This window comes from Mustela putorius, unplaced genomic scaffold, assembly GCF_011764305.1.
Source record: "Mustela putorius furo isolate JIRA1106 unplaced genomic scaffold, ASM1176430v1.1 tig00000788_pilon_pilon_pilon, whole genome shotgun sequence".
NCBI classification, from domain to species: domain Eukaryota; kingdom Metazoa; phylum Chordata; class Mammalia; order Carnivora; family Mustelidae; genus Mustela; species Mustela putorius.
This window is the reverse complement of record NW_025421481.1, coordinates 4554018-4580108: the sequence shown is the minus strand read 5'-3', so window position 1 is coordinate 4580108 and position 26091 is coordinate 4554018. Positions and strand designations below refer to the sequence as shown.

At 38.4% G+C, this 26091-nt stretch overlaps 1 protein-coding gene across 1 annotated transcript in view; it reads left to right on the top strand.

Annotated features, from left to right (window-relative positions):
- Positions 1–26091, top strand: part of UTP20 (UTP20 small subunit processome component) — a 96958-nt gene that overhangs the window by 13136 nt on the left and 57731 nt on the right. Inside the window, exons 12-22 of the mRNA XM_045084792.1 lie at positions 1511–1689; positions 7871–8026; positions 8170–8258; positions 9669–9774; positions 11464–11614; positions 12266–12328; positions 13089–13247; positions 14624–14700; positions 17550–17629; positions 17866–18106; positions 22155–22340. Of these exons, the coding sequence (XP_044940727.1) occupies positions 1511–1689; positions 7871–8026; positions 8170–8258; positions 9669–9774; positions 11464–11614; positions 12266–12328; positions 13089–13247; positions 14624–14700; positions 17550–17629; positions 17866–18106; positions 22155–22340 (1487 nt within the window). The remainder of the gene's footprint in view (positions 1–1510; positions 1690–7870; positions 8027–8169; positions 8259–9668; positions 9775–11463; positions 11615–12265; positions 12329–13088; positions 13248–14623; positions 14701–17549; positions 17630–17865; positions 18107–22154; positions 22341–26091) is intronic.

Below are 26091 nucleotides of genomic sequence, written 5' to 3'. Positions count from 1 at the left end.
GTTTTAGTTCACAAGTAAAACTTTATTCCATATGCTGGGGCATTTAAAGTGACATTAGATAATCGACTTGTTTTTAAGTAATCCTTGAGGAAGTTGTGGAACCATGTGGTAAAGTTGAAAAAAGACTATAAGGAAGTTTTATGTGAGTTTGAAACATAGAAAATAGTTTCTGAAACATTTGGATTGCAGGATAATTGCTAATGCACTTCACTGTTAGTATGTAAATACCTGATGTGGTGAGGTAGACACCTTTCCTGTTAAATCCTGAGTCTATTTCATCCCTGTTCCCTCCATTCTGTCAAACATTTGCCACTCCTTGTAACTGATCTTCCACAGCATACCTCATGGAAGCCTGTCTGTCTCTGTTCACTGATTTCCCCTTTAGGCATTAATACATTCTCATTTGCTTCAAGAAAAACCTTCTTCATTCGTGTCCTTCCTTCCTGTCCAATGAGAGCCCTTTACCTTGCTCTGGTTTTCTTAGCAGCGGCATCTTTTCCTTCTCCCTTTTTCCCTTTGGTCTTTTTATGAACATCTTATTTTTTCAGAATACTCTATGCAGTTTTAAAAGTCAAGCAGGGCTAAAAGTTAGACACTTGATTTCCACTCACATGTTCCTCACCAAGAACAACCACATCTCTTGTTTATTTTTCTGTTACTTTATATTTTCTAATCATTCAGATACACTGCTTTTCCTTGATTCATTCGTTCTACTACTCTTCTGTAGACTTCCTCCTACGGTGGATATGTTCTGGTTCTTTTATACCTCTAATCTTCTCAACAGAGTTACATCACAAATTTTGGTTGGTTTCCTATTCACCGTATAATTAATCCTTCTAAGCAAGTATTTTATATTCACATTTCTTTTTTATATACCTTTTCATTTATCCTGAAATTATAGATTGCCTCATTCTTTAAAAACTGGAAATGATTTTTCTTGACTCGCTGGTTAGTGAGTCTATCTGCCATCAGCATTCTAAAATGCTTTCACCTGTCAGAAAATTTAGCAGCTCATTTTTTTTTTCTGTCCTTTCCTAGACACATTCCTCCTCGAGCAGTGTGAGTCTGTATGGGTTGCTTTCTCAGCCCACAGCACAGATGTCATAATAGGACTTCCTTTGCTTTTTTTCCTATTTCCTGGGTCCCACAACTTTCCCTTATTTTAGTTTACTCTCTTATTTTGATGGTACATATTTTCCAGATTTTCTAGAGAAAGGACAAATGGAAGTAAAGTTTTGAGATTTAGTACCTTAGAAAATGTCTTTATTCGTATTGCTAGCAAGATAGCTATAGAATTATAGATTTTCTCATTTCCCTCAGGTTTTTAGGTATTGCTCCATAGTCTTCTAGTTTTCATAGTTTCTGTGGAGAAGAGGTCTGAGGCCTTTGTGATCCTGATCCTGTATTTATGATTGATTTTTCCATCTGTGGAAGTCTTAGAATTGTCTCTTCCTTAAGTGTTATGAAATAAGTATGTGTTAATAAATGTGATTTCCTTTCTTATTTTTAGCTTTTTCTACCCAGCTTTCTCTTGTATATTGAAAATTGCTTCATGATTAATGAGGCTGCTGTCAAAGATGAAGCTCTAGCCATTTTGGCCAAGCTCATTCTCAACAAAGCAGCACCTCCCACTGCTGGCTCGATGGCAATTGAGAAGTATCCCCTCGTCTTTTCACAACAGACGGTGGAGTAAGTTCTAAGTTTTTATTCCCTGTAATGTTGGTAGGATTACCCATTTTATAATACATAAGAACACTGTAAAAAATGAAGATCTCTGTATATTAGCTGAGAAGATGTCCATGATATATTGTTCTGTGAAAAAAGGAAGTTGTAGAATAGTTGTTTAGTATGGTACCATTTTGCAAAGTTAAAACAAAAAGTGTAAATAAGCAACGGAAAAGACATGGAAGGCTACATAAACAGGTTAACCTGGTTAAGGTCAGGAGGATGGTATATGAAAGAAAGAGGTGACTATTGATTTTTTTTAATCTTTTATTTTTAAAATAATTGTACATTCATTTGTATTTGAAAGAAATCCTACAGAGAGGTTCTAGGTACGCTTCAACCAGCTTCCCCTGGTGGTAACATTTTGCATAAGTTAACTGCGTATATCACAATGATAAAATAGACATTTTTCAGATTTCATCAGTTTTACATGCACTCATCTCTAGCTGTGTGTGTATCTGGCTATATGGCGCTATGCAGTTTATCACATGTGTAAATTGATAAGCACCAACAAAGTCAAGATAACAGAGCTGTTCCATAACCATAAGGCTCTCTTATGCTACCTTTTAATAGCCACACTCACTCTGACACTCTGCCCTCCATTCTTTTCTTTTTTTTTTTAAGATTTTTATTTATTTGTATGTGTGTGTGTGAGAGAGAGAGAATGAGAGAGAGAACAGGAGAAAAGGGAGTCACAGAGGGAGAAGCAGACTCCCTGCCGAGCGGGGAGCCCGATTCGGGACTCGATTCCAGGACTCCATGATCATGATCTAAGCCGAAGGCAGTTGCTCAACCAACTGAGCCACCCAGGTGCCCCATCTGCCCTCCATTCTTAACCACCGGCAATTATTAATCCGCTCTCTGTTTTTATGATTCTATCATTTTAAGAATATTATATAGATGGAATTAGAGAGTACACTTTTTGAGATCAGCTTTCAGTCATGCAATTCCTTTGAGACCCATCCAAGTGGTTTGCATCAAGAGACCATTCCTTTGTTGAACATCTTTTCGTGTGCTTGTTGTGGAGTAGCAGCCCATGGCATGGATATAGTGTAGCCTATGTATTGATTTACTTGTTGAAAGACATTTAGGTCACTTCTAGTTTTTGGCTAGTATGATGAATAAAGCTGTTAACGACCATTCATGTACGTAACTTTTTTTTTTTTTTAAGATTTTATCCATTTATTTGACACACAGAGAGAGAGATCACAAGTAAGCAGAGAGGCAGGCAGAGAGAGGGGGAAGCAGGCTCCCTGCTGAGCAGAGAGCCCGATACGGGGCTCAGTCCCAGGACCCTGAGATCATGACCTGAGCCAAAGGCAGAGGCTTAATCCACTGAGCCACCCAGGCACCCCATGTATGTAACTTTTTGTTGCTCTGAGATAAATACCCAAAAGTGGAATTGTTGAATTATATCATAAGTATATCCCTCATTTCATGAGAAACTACCAGGAGTTTTCTAGAGTAGTTGGGCCATTTAATAGTCCCACCAGCAGGGGCGCCTGGGTGGCTCAGTTGGTTAAGCGACTGCCTTCGGGCTCAGGTCATGATCCTGGAGTCCTGGGATCGAGTCCCAATGGGCTCCCTGCTCGTCAGGGAGTCTGCTTCTCCCACTGACCTCTCTCCTTATGCTCTCTCTCTCTCTCAAATAAATAAATAAAATCTTAAAAAAAAGAAAAATTGTCCCACCAGCAGTCTGAATGGTCAAGTTTCTCTGCATCCTCTCCAGCATTTGGTATCATCACTGATTTTTATTTTTTGTCAATCTAGTAGGATATAGTAAGATCTCGTGGTTTTAAATTGCATCTCCTTAGTGGCTAATGATGTTGACCATCTTTTTCTGTGTTTATTTGCTATGTGTATATCCTCTTTAGTGAAATACCTGTTTATTTCCTTGGCCCATTTTATAACTGGATTGTTTGTTCCTTTACTATTGAATTTTGAGAACACATTATATATTCTAGACAAAGGGTTTTTTTGTCAGATAAATGGTCTGCAAATATATTCTTTTAGTTGATAGTTTGACTTTGTTCACTTAAGATTTTTCACAGAGCACTGTTTAAGATTTTGATGGGGTTCCATTGACCAGCTTTTATGGATAATGCTTTCGATGTCAAGTCTAAGAACTCTTTGCCTAGCTGTAATTCCTAGATATTTTCTCCTACTTTTCTAAAAGTTTCATAGTTTTATGTTTTACATTTAAGTCCATGGTGCATTCTGAGCTAATTTTTATATAAGGTGTGAGGTTTAGGTCAAATTTCTTTTTTTGCCTATGGATACCCACTGTTCTGGCAACATTTGTTGAAAGGCTATTCTTCTTCATTGAATTGCTTCTGTACCTTTGTCAGATCAGTTGGACATATATGTATGGTTCTATTTCTGGTTCTCTGTTCTCTTTCATTGATCCATGTATCTATCCTCCTCTAATACCACTCTGTCTTATTACAATAGCTCCAAAATAAGTCTTGAAACCTTGAAAAAAAAATTCCTCCCATTCTTCTGTTTCTTTTTGGATTATTTCAGCTATTGCTGGTCCTTTGCTGTTCTATATAAATTTTAGAAGAATCTCATCTATGTCTACAAAAAAACTCACTGGGATTCTGTTTGGAATTGCCTTAAATCTAGAGATCAGTTTGGAGAGAACTGACATTTCCTTAAGGATACACAAAAGTTTTAACTTTATATCAGGAAGATGGGAAGGGGAAAAAAGAAGTGACTGTTAACTTTTAGATTATATACCTTTGCATTGTTTGAGTTGTTAAGAGAGACATGGATTATTTTCTTAATTTCGTTAAAAATAATCACATATACACTATGGAGTATTATGCCTCTATCAGAAAAGACGAATACCCAACTTTTGTAGCAACATGGACGGGACTGGAAGATATTATGCGGAGTGAAATAAGTCAAGCAGAGAGAGTCAATTATCATATGGTTTCACTTATTTGTGGAGCATAACAAATAGCATGGAGGACATGGGGAGATAGAGAAGAGAAGGGAGTTGGGGGAAATTGGAAGGGGAGGTGAACCGTGAGAAACTATGGACTCTGAAAAACAATCTGAGGGGTTTGAAGGGGTTGGGGGTTGGAGGTTGGGGTACCAGGTGGTGGGTATTAGAGAGGGCACGGATTGCATGGAGCACTGGGTGTGGTACAGAAACAATGAATACTTTTATGCTGAAAATGAATTAAAAAATTTTAAAAATATATGATACCATGGGAAAAAAAAAATAATCACATACCCTGAGCCACCCAGGTGTTAAGTGTCTACCTCCAGCTAAGGTTGTGATCTTAAGGTCCTGGGATTGAGCCCTGCCTTGGGCTCCCTGCTCAGTGGAGAGCCTGCTTCTCCCTCTACCTCTGCTTGCTGCTCTGCCTACTTGTGCTTTCTATCTCTCTATCAAATAAATAAGTGAAATCTTTAAAAAAAAAAAAATTAAAATAATACATACCATTCAGATATTGAAAACAGGGTTTGTATAAATAAGTAAGAGAATTCTGCTTATCATTTTTCCAGTAGTTGTGCATGTGATTTTAGAAATTATAGGTTAGGAAACCAGTTCCCTTGTCATTCCTGTGTGTTTATACTTAAGTTTTGTATTTCTTTGGGATTTGTTAGACTTGCTGCATTTGTGGTTTGCTTTGGGGCAGTAGGAATAGATGGACATTCCTTGAATTTTTGCTGAGTACTCAGTTTTGAAGCATCACAGCATCCCTTGAGATGCGTGTCATTGTCCCCATAGTCTCACAGCAGAGTTAGTTTTTGATTCTGGATCAGCATGAAATTCCGGAGGAACTCATCTTCTTCACATGTTGCTCTTCTGCAGACCTTAAAAGTAGCTTTTCTATCAAAACTTGCTAATAGAATCTGTTGGTTTTCCAGTTTACTGAGCTCTGATTCCTGAGGCAGGAATAATTACTTATGCCTGTAGAATTATTCCCTTGGAACTTTCCTCTTGATTGCAACACCAAACCAACTCCCGACAGGCATATTCCTTGCCTGTAGCCAAATTTTATTCCGAAATGGGAATGAAGCTGCTCTGTTGCCTTGTGTGAGACCATCTCAGTCATCTCAAATCCTCCTTGAAATATGCCCTGATAAGAGTAAACAAGTAAATGGAGGTATATTGGCTTAAGGCGGGTGCCACAGTTTCTGTCCTTTTTCTCTGAGAATATGTACCTCTGCACTCCCACAGAGATAGGATATATGTGAATCATCACCTTTGTCTGAACATTCTTAGTAATATTCCATCCATCTAGCTCACAGATTGTTGTGAGACTAGAAAGAAATAATAGATGTAAAAAGATTCTTTAGAAGATGGATTTATTCTATCAATAGACACACGCTAATTGTATCAGGCACTACTCTAGGCTTTGGGATATAATAATGAATGAGAAGAAGTTTCCTTCTTTTTTGGACATTCTTGGACTGGAGGGATGTGAGACAGATAACAAATAAACAAGAAAATTTAATGATAAAAAGAAAAATAAAACTAGGGTGTTGAAAGAGAGAATGAATGGAGAGGCAGCATGATTCCTCTCTAGGGAAGGGACCTTTGGATTGATTGTAATGATGGGAAGGATCCAGCCCAGCAAAGGTCTAGGTGAAAGGCTTTCCAGGCAGAGGGAGGACTTAGTGTAAAGGCTTTGGGATAGGAATAAGCCGAGTATGTTTGAGGAACAAAAGAAAGTCTGTGTGTGTACAGAGCATCAAGTAAGGAGGAGGGTAGAAAGAGAGGACATGAGAGGCAGGCCAGGGTCAGATCACATGGGGCCTTGTAAGGTAAATAGGGAGTGCGGATTTTATTGGAGGAGCTCATCAGCAGGTGTGATGAAGCAGCCAAGCTATGACTCACCTTTTTTTTTTTTTTTTTTTTTTTTTAAGCATCTCGATGTTTTCTTGTAAGATTTTTACAGATTGTTGAGTCTTTACTACTAGAGAGACTTTATATCAAGGACTTTCAAAAATTGTCAGTGAAATTGACTAAACTGTCTCTTATAATTTCCAAACATTGACTATCTTGATAAGTATGAAACAAAAAAAAGAATAGAACTTTTTAGTTGATTTTCATAATAGGGACACGGGAATAAAAACCTGATCTTCCACTTCTGTTATGTAACAAGCTAACCAACTGGACATGGAGGCTAAATTATTAAAACAAATAATTTTACTTACTGTTTCTGACTTTTCTTTCAATTAGATTTCTGTCTTTCAAATTGAACTGAGGTCTAGTTCATTGGCAAAAGGGAAAAGAGGCAAACAAGAAAAGTGCCAAAGTAACAGATACCTAAAGCCAAATGTCATGTCAGAAAATGTCCTCGAATAGACTTTTATGAGATTAAAGAAGTAGAGATGATTCTAAATTGTAATCACTTTAGTGGCATTTGTCAAATTTACCACTATGTGCAACATCATTCTACCTTTGTAACGTAGTAAAATTTCTGTCATAAAGGAAAGTGGGGTGGCGCCTGGGTGGCTCATGGGTTAAGCCTCTGCCTTCAGCTCAGGTCATGATCTCAGGGTCCTGGGATTGAGCCCCGCTTCAGGCTCTCTGCTCAGCAAGGAACCTGCTTCCCTCTCATTCTCTGCCTGCCTCTCTGCCTACTTGTGATGTCTGTCTCTCTCTCTCTCTGTCAAATAAATAAATAAAATCTTTAAAAAAGGCGGGGGAGAATAGAGGAAGTCCATTCATTACAATAAGTTACCTCTGCAGTTTTTAAAAACATGTCCATCCGCACATCAGACAGAAAAAAAGGAATCTGAGAATTAGAAAATTCAGAAATAATAGAAAAAACTAGGAGAGACTTGCTTTAAGTTATGAAGCAAATTAAAATAGGAAATAGAAAAAAGTAGAACCAAAGGCACCGAAAAAGCTTCTTACCAAAAATCAGTAAATGACTCGCAGTTGTTTGGTTATTTATATTCAACCACTACTACCAGTTCCCTCCTCTCCACAAATCTTCCACATGTGGAAAGGAATCAGTTTTATTTTAAATTTCAGAGGGCAAGAGCAATGATGTTCTCTTCTGTTTTAAACTTTTTTTTTTTTTTCACAGACCTGTACCCCTGGGGCTAATAACACATTATATGTTTATAAAAAATTTTAAAAAATAAATAAACATTTGTTTTTCTTCTCTTCCTTCAGATCCTATTTAAGGCAGAAGAAGACCAGATCCAAGGGAGGAAAAGAACAGATCCCAGTATTGGACCACCTCTTATCTATAATTCAGTTACCCCCAAATAAAGATGCTACTTACCTTTCACATTCTTGGGCAGCCCTTGTTGTGTTACCTCATATTAGGTGAGAAAATAAACTATGGTTAATTGTGAAAGAGTGACTTAGCATGCTGATTTAAACATTTATTAGCCCTTCCTTGCTATTCCCTGAAAAAGCATTGAATGCCAGTTTTTACTTTTCCCTTTGTCTCCCGACTTCTTGGACAGACCTCTTGAGAAAGAGAAGGTGATACCACTGGTCACGTGCTTCATAGAGTCACTCTTCATGAATGTTGACAAGGGAAGCTTTGGAAAAGGTCAGTTACAATCCCCGTTTGTTTTCTTCTCTTTCTTTTCTGGCACAGCCAACGTGACTGTCAACACATGGAATACTAGACAATAGAGCTAACATTGTGCTCTGATGCAAGGAAAAAGAGGAGAAGGTGACAGTTGCACTTGTGCCTCATAATGTGGTGAGCACAAGCTGAATCTGAGGACTCAATGTCAGAGGTTGCCATGGTATCTAAGACCCCTCTTTTCCAAGCCCTCGCTTGTGTCCTGTTCTCTGTCTCCCGTTCACGCTCTGTATACACCTTATACCCCAGGCACTTCCATGTGCTTTACCCTGCTCTACTCAGAACACCCTTTCCTGCTCTATACTTGAATATCTCCTCTCACTAACCTGAGAACAGCAATTTGAAAGTAGGTATTTTGTTTCATTCTAATACAGTATTTCTTTTCTAACATTATGTATAGTAGTTGTTCATTCATTTAGATATTACTGTGCTAGGTTCTCTGTTAGATACGAAGCAGACACATTAGAAAATAAAGTAGACTCACCGCAGTTCAAGTGCTCACTAGTCACATGTGGCTGGTGACTGTGGAATTGGACTGCAGCTGCATATTGGCACAAGTACAGAACATTTCTATCATTGCAGAAAGTTGTAAAGGACAGTCCTTTTCTAGTATCCAGAGCAGGGGTTGCCAAAATTTTTACGTAAAGGACCAAATAGTAAATATTTTAGGTTTTCATAGTCAGTCGGGGCATATTCTTTACTGTTGGCTTGTTGTTTCAAACAACGTCTGGCTTGTGGACCAATGTTTGCCAGCCTCTAGTCTAAGATTAAATGTATGTCTAATTAAAAAAAAAAATAGTGAGGCACCTGTGTGGCTCAATGGGTTAAGCCTCTGCCTTCGGCTCAGGTCATGATCTCAGGGTCCGGGGATCGAGCCCCGCATCCGCCTCTCTGCTCAGCAGGAGCCTGGTTCTCCCCCTCTCTCTGCCTGCCACTCTGCTTACTTGTGATTTCTCTCTCTGTCAAATAATTAAATAAAATCTTTAAAAATAAATAAATAAATAAAAATAAAAAATAAATAGCTTATTAGCTTTTGAAAAGTACAAGTGTGTCTCCTTTAAAATTCTAATTTGGATAATGCCGGTGAGTTGGACCATCAGACTTCCTCTTTATCCTCATTAATGAAACATATACTTTATTCTCTATTTTTTAATATATTTTTCCCTTAAGAAAGCTAAAATACAAGACTTGAGAACCTTCTCTTTTCAGTTCCCTCCTGTTATATTCTGACATTTGACAGATGATAAGGAGGCACAAATTCATTTTAATTTAAGAACTTCTACAAATGGCAAGTATTAGACAAATGAGATGTCTGGTAGTTTTTGTGTCAAAGGAATAAGTTATATAGTTTCTTCTTTTTTCTGCCCTTAGGAAATTTATTTGTTCTTTGTCAAGCTGTAAATACTCTGCTAAGTTTGGAAGAATCATCTGAACTTCTTCATTTGGTTCCTGTGGAACGTGTGAAGAATTTAGTATTGTAAGTAAAAATACCTCCCATTTAATCACGAATAAAATATAAAAGCTTCTGTTTTTGTGAAATCTTGGGCATAATGAAAGTCCTTGTTTTGATCTACTTTATACCTAAGTTGTATTCATATTAGAAATTTATTATTGATTTGAATCCTTAACGTAAGTTTATGTTTTACACAATCTTTAAATGCATATTTATCTTTGTGGAGAGGTATTTTACCATCTGTGTAAACTACTGTAGTAGACTGTGTCCAACCCTAACATTGCACTATGTTGACCTTCTAGAACTTCCTGAGTCATTCCAACATAATATTTCTACTACACTCCTTCTGTCTTAGCTTGGCATATTCACCATTTCAGAACACTTTCCTGTGGTACTTTTACTGCCTACCAGCACAGCCCAGCTTTTTGTTTTTGTTTTTGTAAGTTGATGTCAGCCAGCTCCCGACTTTGGTGTAGCACTGGGCTGTTACCAGGAAGCTGTTTTCTACTCAGCTTAGCACCCTTTCTAAAGGTCATACCTTTTCAAAACCTGGTAAAGCAGTTGACTTCTTTTTCTAGAATCTAATCCATTTTATTTTATTTTATTTTAGATTTTATTTATACATTTGAGATAGATACAGAAAGAGAGCATGAGCAGGGCGAGAGGCAGAGGGAGAAGAAGAAGTAGACTTCCTGCTAAGCCGTGAACCCAACATGGGATTCAATCCCAGGAACCAGAGATCATGACCCAAGTCGAAGGCAGATGCTTAACCATCTGAGCCACCCAGTTGCCCCTAGAGTCTTAATCCATTTTAGCTCCATGCTTTTTAAAACAGATTTATTCATTTCCTTCATTCAGTAAATATTCATTTGCTTTTTTCACATACCAAGCCCTTTTCTAGGCACTGGGAGACACGGTCAGTGGCTGAAACACACAAAATACCCTGTCTTCATGGAGCTACCATTCTAGCAAGAAGAAACACTAAACAAAATAAGTAAAATACATAGCACGTTAGACAGTGGTAAGAACATTAAAGCAGAGTCAGGATAGGAGAGTCTGGAGGTTGGGGACAACAACAGTTTCAAATAGGGAAGGACTCATCAAGAAGGAGACATTTGAGCAGAAGTAGCAAGGGAGTCAAGCATGAGGGGATCTGGGATCCGGGGCTCTCTGTGTTCCTGAACCGGGAAGACAAGAGTGTCACTGCTGTCGGGGGTGCCCCACAAGGAGCCATCGTGGAACTTTTCTCTTGATCTCAGTGCCAAGCCCACTTCCAACAGGCATATTCCTTGCAAGTAGCCAAATCTGTAGGTTCTAAGCAATGGGAATGGAGCTGCTTTGTTGGCTTGCATGAGGCCATCTCATTCATCCCAAATCCTCCTTGAAATATGTCCTGACAAGAATAAATAAATAGATGGAGGTATATTAGCTTAAGGCAGGTGCCACAGTTTTTGTGCTCTTTCTCTGAGAAAACATCCCTCTGCAACTCCCACAGAGATAGGATACATGTGAATGCTTGTCATCCTCGACCGCATTACTCACTTTGCAAGACCTCAGATTCTTTATCTTTAAAATGACACTAAGTGTCCTCATTAAACTTTTACCTGGTCCCTTTTATAGTTTCTTCACCAGTCGTAATTTTCTGTAGTTTTATTATAGTCCAAATAATCGACTATATGGTGCAGGTTGGATCTAATAAATATCTTGTTGCAGAACATTTCCTTTGGAGCCATCTGTGTTGCTGTTAGCTGATCTCTATTATCAGAGATTATCCTTATGTGGCTGCAAAGGGCCACTTTCTGAGGAAGCTTTAATGGAATTATTTCCCAAGTTACAAGCAAACATTTCAAGTGGTATATCCAAGGTAATGGTGTTTTGTGATGTGTCCTCAGTCTCTCATCTTTTGATTCTGTATGTGTTGCCAGTGGTTGTCAGAATCCTTAATCAGAAAATGCTGCTGTGGGATGATTTCTTTTTAATGCAGTGATTCCTAAACACTGACCTTACAAATTGATTGCAACAGGTTTAATTGGGGAACTTAATGGAAATACAAATTCTGAGTCCTCGCAGGCTAGAATTCTGACTCAGTAGGGCTGAAACTGAAAAATCTGCATCATTTTTTAAAGCCCCCATGTGATTCTGCTGTGTGATCAGGTATACAAAAATACCTAAATATGTTAACATACAAATAAAAATCACTAGTTACATCAAAATTGTAAACTTAATCCAATTCTTTGTACTTATTGATAGAGATGCTTATAGTGTCATAGTTGAAAGAAAAACATTGTTCCATGAGCAACTTTATCTTCTAGTCTCTTCTGGCCATTAAATTGTTCCATATACTATTTGAATAAAGTGTTGGTTGGTTTCTAATATGAAGTAAGGGATAGAGTAACATGTATCTATTGACAGTGGAATATTTCCCTTATTCTATAACACTTAGATCTCACTGGCTGTAAATCAGTTTCTTATGTGTAAACTTTAGAATTTGAAACATGCCTTTTACTTTCTCCAGATTCGGCTTTTGACAATAAGGATCCTAAACCATTTTGAAGTTCGACTTCCAGAACCGATGGAGGTATTTTAACTGTTGATTTGGATAGCTTTTTAAAAATGCAGTTCTTTTTTATTTCCAAAATGACACTTTTGCAGAAAACTCAAACACTATTTTATAAATATCTATCTTAAAACCTGAAAATTTTGTTGTAATTCTTACTCCTGCCCACACTGAAAATTCACAGGTAATTGGTGAATATTCTTTCAGATTTTTGTATCCACATGTATATTTTAAATAAATGGCATCATGGAGGTTTTGTCATATAGCACGTCGAGGTTTACTTCCTTTCTTTTGAAGTTTGAACAGTATATCATAGTTTAAAATATCTTGCATAACCAGCTCTCTGTTGATGGAGATGCTTAGGTGGGACGTTTGTAGGTTTTCAGCTTTTCCAGTAAAAGGGGAGTGAGCATCCTTTTGTTGATAATAGGGAAATAATCCCATAAAGCAAATTACTACTTCTAAAAGTAGAATTGTAGAGTGGAAGTATATGTACACATTTTTATTTCAACAAATATGGCCAATTGATTTTAATCACTTTGAGAATAAGTTTCCTAGTTTTCAGTGGTCATTTCTATGCTAAACGTTAATCTTAAATTAACTACCAAAATGGAAATGCTATGAGGAAAAATTAATCATTTACCAAAAAAAGTGTTGCTTATTTAATTTAAAAACATTAACATAGCCTAGTTTCCCTTTTTTAGAACTTTGGCCACATTTCATGGTCTTTCTGCGAAGTCAAAGTACTGATCTACCTCCTTGGTTTTCTCCATTCACTTAGGATGATGGGCTCTCAGAGCGTCAGTCTGCCTTTGCTATATTACGCCAGGCAGAACTTGTCCCAGCAACTGTGAGCGATTACAGAGAGAAGCTTCTTCATTTGAGAAAACTAAGACATGATGTGGTGCAGGCCGCAATCCCTGATGGGCCATTACAGGAGGTATAAAACAGTGTCCATGTTTTTTTAAACTTAATTTATACTTTATGGTCTGTTTTGCTGGCTTATTAAAAATAATTTTTTAAGGATTTTATTTATTTGTTTGACAGAGAGAGAGATCACAAGTAGGCAGAGCAGAGAGCCCGATGCGGGGCTCGATCCTAGGACCTGAGATCATGACCTGAGCCGAAGGCAGACACTTAACCGCTGAGCCACCCAGGTGCCCCTTGCTGGCTTTTGAAAAGAGAAGGCTATCAAGTAGTTAAAAAAATTTTTTAAACTAGATAAATCTCCAGTTTTCTTAGATGGTTTGAATTATATGGCTCTGCAGACTTTTTCAAAGTGGAATGAATTTACTCTCCTCTGTTCTCCTGAATAGGTGTAAAATATGTGAAGATAGGTAGGAAGTGGCAACAGGAGTTTAAAGTTTAAAACTTGATATTCTTCTCCAGATTTGTTCACCACCTCAGGATGTCAGGCCTCTACCTTTGGAATTGGGGATTTTTCATCCATGACCCTTGGAGATAGGTCACAGTTCCCTTTAGGAGGAAGGCCAAGTGGAAGCATTCCCCTTAGATCAGAGCGGTTCCGCTCTTAACCTGTTTTATATATTACTATCCTGTGTTGTTTCATTTTAGAAAAGGGCTCTCCTGCTAAAATAGTAATGAATATCTCACCCCCAAATATTATTAGAACTACCATTCTATATGATGCCTCCCTAGCATGACGGTTGTGCTCAAGGCAACTGAGAAAACTTCCCACCCTCTGAACTGCCTTTAATGCCTAGTATTGAAAACTCAGCCATCTGCTTGCAAAGCCCCAGCTGCCATTCACAGTGTACTGTCTTGGGTTTTTGTTATGTTTACTGCTCAGGTTTTGTCCTATATATAAGGTGAGAGTAAGAGCAGTGTTTGGTAGGTAGGAATTTAATTGTGAGTCAAGTCTGTTGATTCAAATGCTATGTCCTTTGTGAACATCTTGAGTGAGTTTGAATTTGCTTTAGTGATTCTTCTCTGTTAAATAGCGAGTGATATGGGGTACCTGGGTGGCTCAGTGGGTTAAGCCTCTGCCTTTGCTCAGGGTCCTGGGATCAGTCGGGCTCTCTGCTCAGCGGAGAGCCTGCTTCCCCCAACCTCTGACTGCCTCTTTTCCTACTTGTGATCTCTGTCTGTGTGTCAAATAAATAAATAGAGTCTTAAAAAAAAAATAGCAAGCGATGTTTTGGGGAGGGTTGGAATTTTGGATTGGTACCTACAACTTGTTCCTTAAAGCACATGCTTCCTTACAACCTCCGGTTGTCTGAATTGGGATATTTGTATTTTGGCGTGTTCTATTGTAGTTTATTACCCATTTACTGAACTTGCCTCCTATCATTGCAGGTGCCACTTCGTTATTTAATAGGGATGTTGTATGTTAATTTCAGTGCCCTCTGGGATCCTGTCATTGAACTCATAAGGTAAGCATGGGTTAAACAGATGAAGCCGTTACATTTTTAACTATGGCAGAGTGATCAGGCCACTATTATACTTCTTCTAGGTGTGATTTAAATGAATGGGTGTGTATAGTATCTGTAGCTCCAATTCTTCCGGGGCAGAGTAAAGAAAAAGAAAACATCAGTTATTCTCTCTATTCTCTCCAAATTTCTTAACAGTTCAAATGTTCTGTGAATGTTTCTTTGTGAAGTGAAATAACTTTGGAGGACTTTCTCTTTTTACTTTATATGATACATCTATATTGTTGAATTTTTTTTACAGTGACAAGATACTATAGAATAATTACAAAATTTAATTTTATATATATTGAATCAGTGAGCCACACTTCAGTTCAAAAATAAGGACTTTTTAAAACCCTAGTTGTCTAAAACCATAAGTGACTCTTAATCTCACAAAACAAACTGACGGTTGCTGGGGGGAGGGGGGTTGGGAGAAGGGGGTGGGATTATGGACATTGGGGAGGGTAGGTGCTTTGGTGAGTGCTGTGAAGTGTGTAAACCTGGTGATTCACAGACCTGTACCCCTGGGGATAAAAATATATGTTTATAAAAAATAAAAAATTAAAAAACAAAACAAACAAAAAAAACCCCCTAGTTGTCTAGTGTCCAAAATTCCTTCAGCTCTAAAAAGGGATAATCATATAGAAAGTACATATATTGTGTCTCGTATGTAGTCTGTCCTTTTGTAGGCATTTGTCTTCAGATGGTACTCTGGCTTTTTGTCAGATTAGAAATACATCATGTGTGACTTCTCAGAACCCTAACCATTAGTTTTTATCTGATAGAAGTAGAGTAAACAAATCTCTTTCCAATTTGGAACTGATATGTCTGCCTTTAAGAACCATCAAACCATTATGCTGAAAACAAGGCCTTCCTTACATCAACTTCTTAATTTTGTTTATTGCACTTAAGGAAGAATCTGATACATGTGTTACCAATAGCCCACTGTCAAAAATGTTGGTTTCTCACTTACTGAATGCCTTTAATGTTCTCCATGGCTAGTTGGCTGTCTCCCTCTTGGGTACATCTATCTGAAAACTGGTTTATTTGTCATGTATAGTCAACAGCATATATAATTCAGTATAATAGTTATCCACCTTTCCCTAACAATCTCTGTTTTACCCAGGGACATCCCTGTGGTCAGAGGATGACTAGGAACTGGAAACTGATCTTTGCTAAGAAGCCCTTTAATCTGGACTGTCACGGGCCTCAGAATGCATGAAAAAAGTAGCCAGGAAAAAGGGAGGCAGGAGTTCAGCCTGTGTCACTATGGAGACTGTCTTCAGTTGCTGCTCGGTAGAACTGTTGGCTAAGACCTGCGTAAGAGTCTCTACTGGCCCCTCATCTATTCAGGAACAGAAACACCTAACATAGACACACACACACACACTCTTAATCACAACCCGGTATAGCAATAAAAAGGTATTGGGCTGTGGCATTATTAAAGATGGTATCTAATCTCCAAATGTAAAAAAAAACAAAACAACAACAACAAAAAAAAAACGGGTGCTGGTGAATGTTGACCCCCTCCTTGGAGTCCATTTGGTTAAGTACAGGCCTAGAGGTAACCAATAAAATATTAGGAACAGGAAAAAAAATCATATTCTTGGAAAATTATTGGCAGAAAGAATTGAAACATTTTGAGCTAATGTTGCTAAGATACGAGATAATATAAACATTTACGTGATTCTTCTCTTCAAATTTTGAAAGGTATGCATGTTTCATGTAGTTTTTATTTGCCTTTTTGTTAACAATAAATATATTTTGATTTGGTGGCAGAAAAACCAACACTTAACATTAGCTTTGAACAATTTTCTCTCAAGTCCTCTCCTTTCTTTACTGTGCCATATACCTCATGCCTGATGCCCTGTTCCCATTATATTGTACCTTTAAAAATAGTCTACTTATAGGAATCTGCTTAGATTTTTAAAAATACCCTTTAGTATTTTATGAGTATAAAAATAATTCCTCTTCAAAAAATTAAAAATAGAAATACCATATGATTCAGTGTTTCCACTACTGGGAATTTACCAAAGAAAACAAAAACACTAGTTCAAAAAGATACATGTTTGCTGCAACATTATTTACAGTAGCCAAGATAGGGAAGCAACCTAAGTTGTCCATCAGTAAATGAATGGATAAGAAAGATGTGGTGTATGTATACTATAGAATATTATACAGCAATGGAAAAGAGGGAGATCATGCCATTTGAGATAATGTGGGTGGACTTAGAAGGTCCTATGCTAAGTGAAATAAGTCAGACTGAGAAAGAAATATCAGATGATTCCACTTGTAAATGGAATCTTAAAAAAACAACAAAAGAAATAAACAAAAAGCAGAATTAGACCTATAAATACAAAGAACACACTGATGGTTGCCAGAGGGGAGGGAATGGGACTGAGCAAAATGGGTGAAGGGGAGTGAGCAATACAGACTTGCGGTTTTTGAATGAATAAGTCACAGAAGACAGAGCATAAGGAATACAGTCAGTGAAATTATAATAGCCATGTAATGGAGCAGGTGGCAGCTACGTTTGTGGCAAGCATAACATAAAATAATAAATTTGTGAAGTCACTAAGTTGTACACCTGAAACTAATATTGTGTGTCGGTTATATTCAAGTTAATAATAATAATTCCTGCTCAGTGCAAGCATTTTGAAAAATATAAAGAAGTACAAATGTTGTTTAAGCCCTATATTCAGGGATAACCTAATTAAGTTTTAGTTGTATCTTTTCACTTTTTTTTTTCTCCAGTGAGAGGTCTTTTAAAAAGGATTATAGCACATATTCTGTTCTGTGATCTTTTCTTTTAGTTCCCATGCATATGAAATGGAAAATAAGCAATTTTGGAAAGTCTACTATGAACATCTAGAAAAAGCAGCTATACATGCTGGTATGTAAGGGGAAGTAAAGGGTAGGTTGGGAAGAAAAGAGGTGGTTTATTTAATTGTTTACTCCTTTATTGCACATGAATGGGGAAACAAATGAGAAATAATTACTTGGTAAAAACCTTCAGATATAATTTATTGTTTCCTCATATATTAGAAAAAGAAAAGTCCTCATTTGAGGAAACACATAGGACAAATAATAACATTTCTCTAGTGGTTCTGATGACTTTTCTCCTTGCAGAGAAAGAGCTGCAAAATGATGTCAGAGATGAGAAGTCCATTGGAGATGACAGTTGGGAGCAGACTCAGGAAGGAGATGTTGGAGCTCTTTATCATAAACAGTTGGCATTGAAAACTGACTGTCAGGAAAGACTGGACCATACCAACTTTCGTTTTTTGCTCTGGCGAGCTCTGGCAAAATTCCCAGAGAGGGTAGAGCCACGGTCCAGGGAGCTCTCCCCACTTTTCTTGAGATTTATCAAGTAAGTATTCCTTCCTAGGAACATCCCTGGTAGAGTGTGAAGAAAAGATATGAAGTCTTAAGCTTCTAAGTAGCCTGAGTGTTTTTAAATGTCAGTCATGTTTTCAAATCATGGACATATCTGTTTAGCACTGGCTCTCAGAGAACTAGTTTTTGTCACCACTTAATTTTAAAGGAGTCAGATTCTCACCAGCCTATAAATGATGTTAATAAAAATTCCAGGTTAAATTTAAAAATCTAAAAATAAAAATTACAGGTTACAAAATAAGAAAGGCCGTGTTGAATTCGATCAATGTATAATGTCCTTGTTGTTTCTTGCCCTGTTTGTTATTTTATTTCCTGCCTGGGGCTTTATCTTCCAGTAACCCAAGCCCAGCCACTCTGTTGTGAGCCTCCTGATGTTTCCCAGAATGCTGAGGGAATGTACTCTGAAAGAATAACAATAACTTTCTGGAGCATTGTTTAATTGTGACTAGGTAGGCTGTGTGAGAGTCGGATTACTTTAAAACTCTAAAGATAAGGGATGTGATGTACAGAACTGTACTAATCATTCAATAAAAAGTATCTTTTCTAGTAGCATTTCATTTATATGGGAAAATGCCCTAGGTGTAGTTTAAGTGGGCTACAAAACACAACATGCTTGGTTTGTTCAAGGATCAGCCAGGAAGTCTCAGTGGCTGTAGCAGTGACCCTGGGGAGAAAGCAGTTGGAAATGAGGGCAGAAACTTAACAGGAGACCAAACTGTGTAGGGCCTTTAAGTGATTGTAAAGGACTTTGTTTTTTTCTCTTAGTGAAATGGGAAACCATTAGAAGGTTTAAATAGAGGGATGGCATGACTTAAATTTTCTTGAGGATTTTTCTAACTGTCATATTGAGAATAGACTGTAGGTTGGCCAGAGCAGAGAGATAAGTTTCAGAGATTATAAAAGTCCAGGCAAGAAATGATGGTGACCTGACCAAGGTACCAGGTACTAGTTAAACCTTGTACATAGCTCAACTGATGAAAGGTAGTTGAATTCTGGATATTCTTGGATTTTAATTCAGTAAAAAATATTTTTGAAGGATTGCAACCCGGTCAGCCTATGGGGTGTGGTCAGCCAACAGATTAGAAGTATGGGTGTTTGGGGGCAGGAGTATGGCCTGGAGGGTGGAAGGGAGGAACTAGGGATGTGTCTTTTTTTTTTTTTTTTTTAATTTTATTTATTTATTTGACAGACAGAGATCACAAGTAGGTAGAGAGAGAGAGGGGGCGGAAGCAGGCTCCTTACTAAGCAGAGAGCCCGATACGGGACTCGATCCCAGGACCCCGAGATCATGACCTGAGCCGAAGGCAGCGGCTTAACCCACTGAGCCACCCAGGCGCCCCTAGGCATGTGTCTTAAGGGTTTGATCTGAGTGACTGGAAGAAGAGAGTCACCATTTATTGAGATTGAGAGGATTGCAGATGTTTGCATGTTTGCACGCTTGTGGGGAAGATTGGGAGTTCATTTTTAGACGTGTTCAGTTTGGGATATTGAATAGACATCTAAGTAGGGGTGTTAAGTGGGCAGTTGAGTTTGGAGTTTTGAGCTGAAGGGACAGGTTTGGCCTAAAGATTATAAATTTGAGGATCATCAGTATACAGGTGATTTTTTTAAGTTAGGAGAGCCCGAATGAGGCCACACCTAAAGTGCAAATGCAGAGAGAGAGGACTTCCGAAGACTGATACTGATATTCAGAGGTTGGAGATAAGGAACCAGCGACAGAGGAGGAACCAAGACTTCATAGTACCTCAGGAGCCAAGTGAAAAAAAAGTATTTCAATGAGGTAGTTATCAGTTGGGCCAAACGTGTCTGAGGCATCAGTCAGATGAAGCATAAGGCTTGACCGTTGGCTTTAGAAGTGACCTTAACAAGAATTGTTTTGGTTAACCTGGTAGGGATGAAAGCCTGATTAAAATGAGATTAAAAAGAAATGAAGAAGAAAAATGAAAACAGCAAGTATAGACAGTTCTTACAGAAAAGAAGCAGACGGGTGCAGGGAGATGTGGGAGCAGAGAGCTGATTTTGCTAGGTTGCTATTTAAGATTCAGACATCATATATCTGTATAATACTGGTATGAATGATCCAGAAGGTGGGGGGGCGGGGGGACGGATAGGGGGGATATGTAATGCAAGAAAGGGAATAAAATTTCTGGAGTCATGTCATTGAATAGTTAAGATAGGATCCAATGCATAAGTAGAAAAGTTTACATGAATAATTCATTCTGGCAAAGGTTATAAGCAAAGATTCGGGCTGATCAGTAGATACCATGGGAGAAGAGTAATGGTTTTTCACCTGACTCCTCAGGCTTTAATAGTGAAAATAGTGATGTTTAGCTTCTTTGCCTTTTTTTGAAGATCATTAAAATAATATTTATTATTTGTTTTGTGTGCATAGAGCTATGCTTATGCAAGCTAGGACTAAGAGTGTTACTAGCAAATAAATTTCTTACCATGTTAAGTTTCCAAATTATTCCCTAAGAAAGAAGTAGATTACAAACGGATTATTAGAGATGGAGAGAGGAGCCTGTAAAAGCAAGTGGTTTTGAGTTTAAGAAGACTTAGAGACCAAAGACACAATTTTTTTTTAAAAGATACACAATTTTTTAAAATATTTAAAATTAGTTGGCAATGATTACCTGTAGCGAGTACTTTTATAGATGATCCAAGCCAAGTAAAAACTCAAATGTCACCTTTAATTCCAACTTCAAAATATATTATGGGCTTTTATTTTATTTTATATTTTAGTTTTTGATCTGACATTTATATATCTAAATATGTTTCAAATAATTCAGTATTAGAGCTTGTGAATCCCTTGTAACCGTTCTTTGAAGGAACCAAAGCAGAAGTAAGAATGACTAACAACGAATGACTAACAACGACAATAATACGCCGATAATAGGTGACGTTTAATGAGTACTTGCTGTGTACTAGGAGCACTCTTATAAGCACTCTGTGTGAGTTATCTCACTTAACAAACATGAGTGAACATGCTGTTCATGGAGAAAAGGTTTAAACAAATATGTCCTGTAAGGTTAATTGAGTGTTGAGAATATAGCAGGGATGTCATTAAGTAGATGATGGTATGGTTTATAACTGACAGAGCAACTTTGTTCATTTTAATTCACTTATCCATTTTTAATGTGTTAAGTGCAGGATCCTGCTGGGTGAGAATACAAAGCTGAATATGGCTTAGCATCCCAGCTCTCCAGGTATCATTTAAAGTACTAACCTGGAGTTTAACATGTGTTAACCTGGAATTTCTTCTATGTGTTGATAAGTTGCTGTCCTCAAACATGTTATTTTATCAGTTTATTTTTGAGTGAAGACCTATGAATAACTGCTGAATGAATGAATTAAAGTGACACAAAACCAGAGCACTATGTGACAGCCTTCAAGATGATATTAGTTACTTAAAACAGTGGGCCACAATTAAAGGGATAGAATTTAATAAAAATAAATGTGAATACCAATTGCACAAGCTTGGTTTGAAGAGACAAAAGGTAAAAACTTGCTGATTTTCATGGCTTGTACGTTCAGTTTGAGTCTGTGTCATGTTGTGACTGCCCCCTAAAGCAACAGAGTTGACCATTCCATCTGTCTTACCAGACCACATCCAGAGGACTGAATTTCGTTGCAGCACTGTATTTTTGCAGAAGGACATTGGCAAAGCAGAATGTTTCTGGTGGAAAGTGACCAACATGTTCTTAATGCTATACTTTAATTAGTTATTTAATATAATCCTACCCTACACCACTTCCTCCAGTTATGGTTCCAGAAACAGGGACACTGATTTCAACTCAGTCCAAAATATTTTTAACAGTGGGATTTTTAAAAGCATAACTGCCATTAGTGGTAGGTTTGTCAAATAGGGTACTTAAGCGGGGCTGAATAAAAAAAGACTAACGTGAGGAGGCATGGCTAAGGTGCCGCTGATGACTCCTCAGTGCCTGACTCTGAACCGTGGCCGTGCATCCAGCTGCCATGAACAGAGTGAGGAAATTCGGCTTCCTCTCTTTCCACTATAGCAATGAGTATTACCCGGCAGACCTGCAAGTGGCTCCAACCCAGGATCTGCGAAGGAAAGCCAAAGGCGAGGCAGCAGAAGAAGTAGGAGAGGAACCTGCTGCTGGAGATGCCGAAGAGCTGGAGGAAGAGGTGGCGCCCGTGGATGAACCCTCACAGAAGAAAAAGACAAGAAGAGCTGCAGCAAAGTAAGTTCAGCGCTGCTGACAGACCATAAGTCCAAGGTTCTAGGAGAAATGGGAAAAAACCTCTGATGGCCTGTGTGCGACAGAGCCTTGGACAAGGTGAACCACCCAGATAATTACTTACCTAAGTGCTATATATCCTGGAGACTGTCTTTTACAGTCTTCAGAGTTTTTTGGTTACTTGCTTGTTATTATTTTTTTCTTATTTAGCCTCAGACTGTTAGAATTGGAGGGACTTTGGGGGTCATCTAATCATAAGTTGTTTCTACATTGAGAGCAGTGGGCCTGGAGTGTTTGAATGCTCTTTGACCTTTGTCCTTCACGTTGATGGCACCAGGTGTCGTGTTTCTGTGCTGGGGGACCACATAATGGAACATCTCTTCTCTTATAAATAAACGTGTCAGCACTTTTACTTGGCCTTTTGAGTTCTTTCCTGGCTGCCTTTTTTTCCTCATGCTTCTACATTCTCTTTCCTGTTCTGTGGGTTGTTCATTAACCTAAATTGTTAAGAAACCTTGGAAAGAGTGGAGGTGATCAGGCTTTCAGAAGTTCTTGCAGCATACTTGAAGACTGCATTGGGGCAGCAAGGATCCAGTGTACTGGTGCTACCGTGTTATTTTAAAACTTAGGATCTCAGTCTGATGCACGCATTTGTTGAGTCTTCCCACAAGCCATTTATTGGTTCATCCATTCAGCAGCGGTATTGAGTGCCTTCTGCTAACGGTTGGGCTGCAAAGATGAAGGGTACTTAGCTTGCACTGCATAGGAAGCACAGTCTGATGCTTGGTCGAATTTTTTCACAGAAGTATTTCTAAAGGAGTTCAAGGACAGGACAGATATAAAACAACAAACAACAAAAAGGCATTATAGGAATGTACTAAAAAAGTGACTTATTTTACCACTAGAAGACTGTTAAAAAGGAGAGGGCCCCACTGACGCTGAAAGATGAAAGTCGGCCAGGCAGCTGGGGCAGGGACAGACTCTGCCAGCCTCTGGAAACAGTGTGTAAGGCCCCGGGGCAAGAAAGAACATGGCCGCACGTCCTGAAACTGTAGTTCCTTCTGTTTCTCCCTGGCAGATCTCTTGAGCGTTCTGTCCCCTCCTACTCCCCGTCAGACAAAGACTGCTATTTTGTGCTTCATGTCCTCAGCAAGTAGCTAGCAGAAGATGAGTCCTCATCTTTGATGAACAAATGAATAAGCTATCTGTCCAGTCATGCCTCTTCGTTTCTCACTCCTAGACCTTTGCTGTGTGCTCCCCTTTCTGCTATGCTCTTGACTCATTTCTGCCAGCTGAAATTCTGCTTATACTTCCAGAAACAATTCCTGTGCTGCTTCTTCACTGAAGCTTTTCTTGTCTCCTAAACTGAAAGTTCTCTTAACTCGGCTTCAGACTTTCGAAGAGCCATCCATGCCTCTATCATGGTGCCTCTCCTTTCCTTGGATATTCGTTAATTTTTTATAGATCTGCCTTGTAAATCAGAAAGTCTCTAAGGATGAGGTCCACATCTTAATTTTTCTGCCCCTTGTAGCAAAACTTAGAATATTGCTAACATATGCCATTGAAAATGTAAGTAAATTGGTAATCACATTCCTAGGGCCACCTCAGTACATTCATAATCCCAAATTTATAATCTTTCATGGAATATGCTTCTCACTGGCAAGTATTTATTGAAAACATGGAAACTGGTTTCTGTTCTCTTTGACTTTTTTTTTTATTATAGTCTCCACCCTGGGCGTGGAGCCCAAGGTGGGGCTTGAACTCAACAACCCTGAGATCAAGATCTAAGCTGAGATCGCAAGTCAGATGCTTAACTGACTGAGCCACTCAGGTGCCCCTCTCTTTGGCTCTTTAAGGCTACATGGCTCATAAAAATATAATGTTGGGGGGAAGGAACGGATGTTTTGAAAGAAAGTTTTAAAAGTTTATTTGTAAAACTGTAGTGAAAGACAACTATCATATGATCTCCCTGATATGAGGAAGTGGTGATGCAACATGGGGGCTTAAGTGGGTACGAGAAGAATCAATGAAGCAAGATGGGATTGGGAGGGAGACAAACCATAAGTGACTCTTAATCTCACAAAACAAACTGAGGGTTGCTGGGGGGAGGGGGTTTGGGAGAAGGGGGTAGGATTATGGACATTGGGGAGGGTATGTGCTTTGGTGAGTGCTGTGAAGTGTGTAAACCTGATGATTCACAGACCTGTACCCCTGGGGATCAAAATATATGTTTATAAAAAATTAAAAAATTAAAAATTAAAAGTAAAACTGTAGTGACTCAGTGGTAAGTGTATAGGGACATTGTATCAGTCAGAGCTCTCCAGAGAAGCAGACCAAGAGGATGAAGGGGTGTGTGTATGTGTGGTGTGTGTGTGTGTGTGTTTGTATGTGTGTGTGTGGATAAAGAGATCTATTTTATGGAATTGACTCACATGATTATGGGAGCCAACAGGTCCAGAATTTGTATGGCAAGACAGCAGGCTGGAAAATTAGGAAGGATCCAGTGCTATAGTCTTGAGTACAAAATTCACAGACTAGGATTTCTATGCCACAGTCTTGTGGCAGAATTCCTTCTTCTCTGGGAAACACCACTTCTTGCTCTTCAGACCTCATGGATGAGGCTGATCCACATTATTGGGGGTAATCCTCTTTATTTATGGGCCCAGCATACTTCCACTGTGCAACTCTGCTTAATCCTCTTTATTTAAAGTCAACTGATTTTAAGTGTGAACATCTACAAAATACTTAATTGCAATACATAGATTAGTCTTTCATTACATGTAATTTAATGTTCTGATTAAATACTATAATTTATACCAGTTGACACATAAGACTAACCATCATAGGCATTTAAGCTAAATATAAGCAGAAATGCTACCTTACCCCCATTTCTGTATCATATGTAAAAAGGTTATAACTTCCAGATTATTTTCCCTGTAATAACCAGTAGGATTTTTTTTTTTTTTAAGATTTTTATTTATTTATTTGACAGAGTGAGAGAGTGCATGAGGAGGGGGCCTGCAGAGGGAGAGGGAGAAGCAGACTCCACACTGAGCAGGGAGCCTGACACGGGGCTCTATCTCAGGACCCTGGGATCATGACCAGAGCCAAAGGCAGACGCTTAACCGCCTGAGCCACCCAGGCGCCCCTAACCGTAGGATTTTTACAGTTGTGCATTTTTCTGCCCAAGAGCAAAGAAGAGCATTATTTACTAAACTCTTAGGAACAGAGGCCCTGCAACTCTTATTTTTTCATTCAATCCTTACAAAGTCCAGGTGATCTTGTCTTTGTCAAGATGAGGAAAATGAGACTCTGAAGCATTCAGCCACTTTCCTCAAAGTCAATACCACACAATGCTGCTTGGTTTCTGTCTCTTCATTCTCCCTGCTTTTGTTCCTGAGACAGGGAAATAAAACCTCTCCAAATTGTTAAGAATTTATTCATTTGGGTTTTTTCTTTAAAGCCCTAATACATCTTATCAATTTTAAACAGGGAGAAAACAGTTTGTTTCCTAAGTATTTTTAAAGCTTTCTGGAAGAAGTCAAGTGAGTAATTATAGTAGAAGCTCTCTTGGTCTCTTGTAGTGGATGATGTCATTGGCTTGGAGTCACATCTCCATATTTAACTTTTGACCACAGTGTGTTGTTCTTTCTTCTTCCTTCTTAGTAAGCAAAAGCTGTGGTTATCAAAATATGGATCTCTGCTTCCTCACATCAGTGTTTATGTCATATGAAAATGAGGAAGAATATATTTT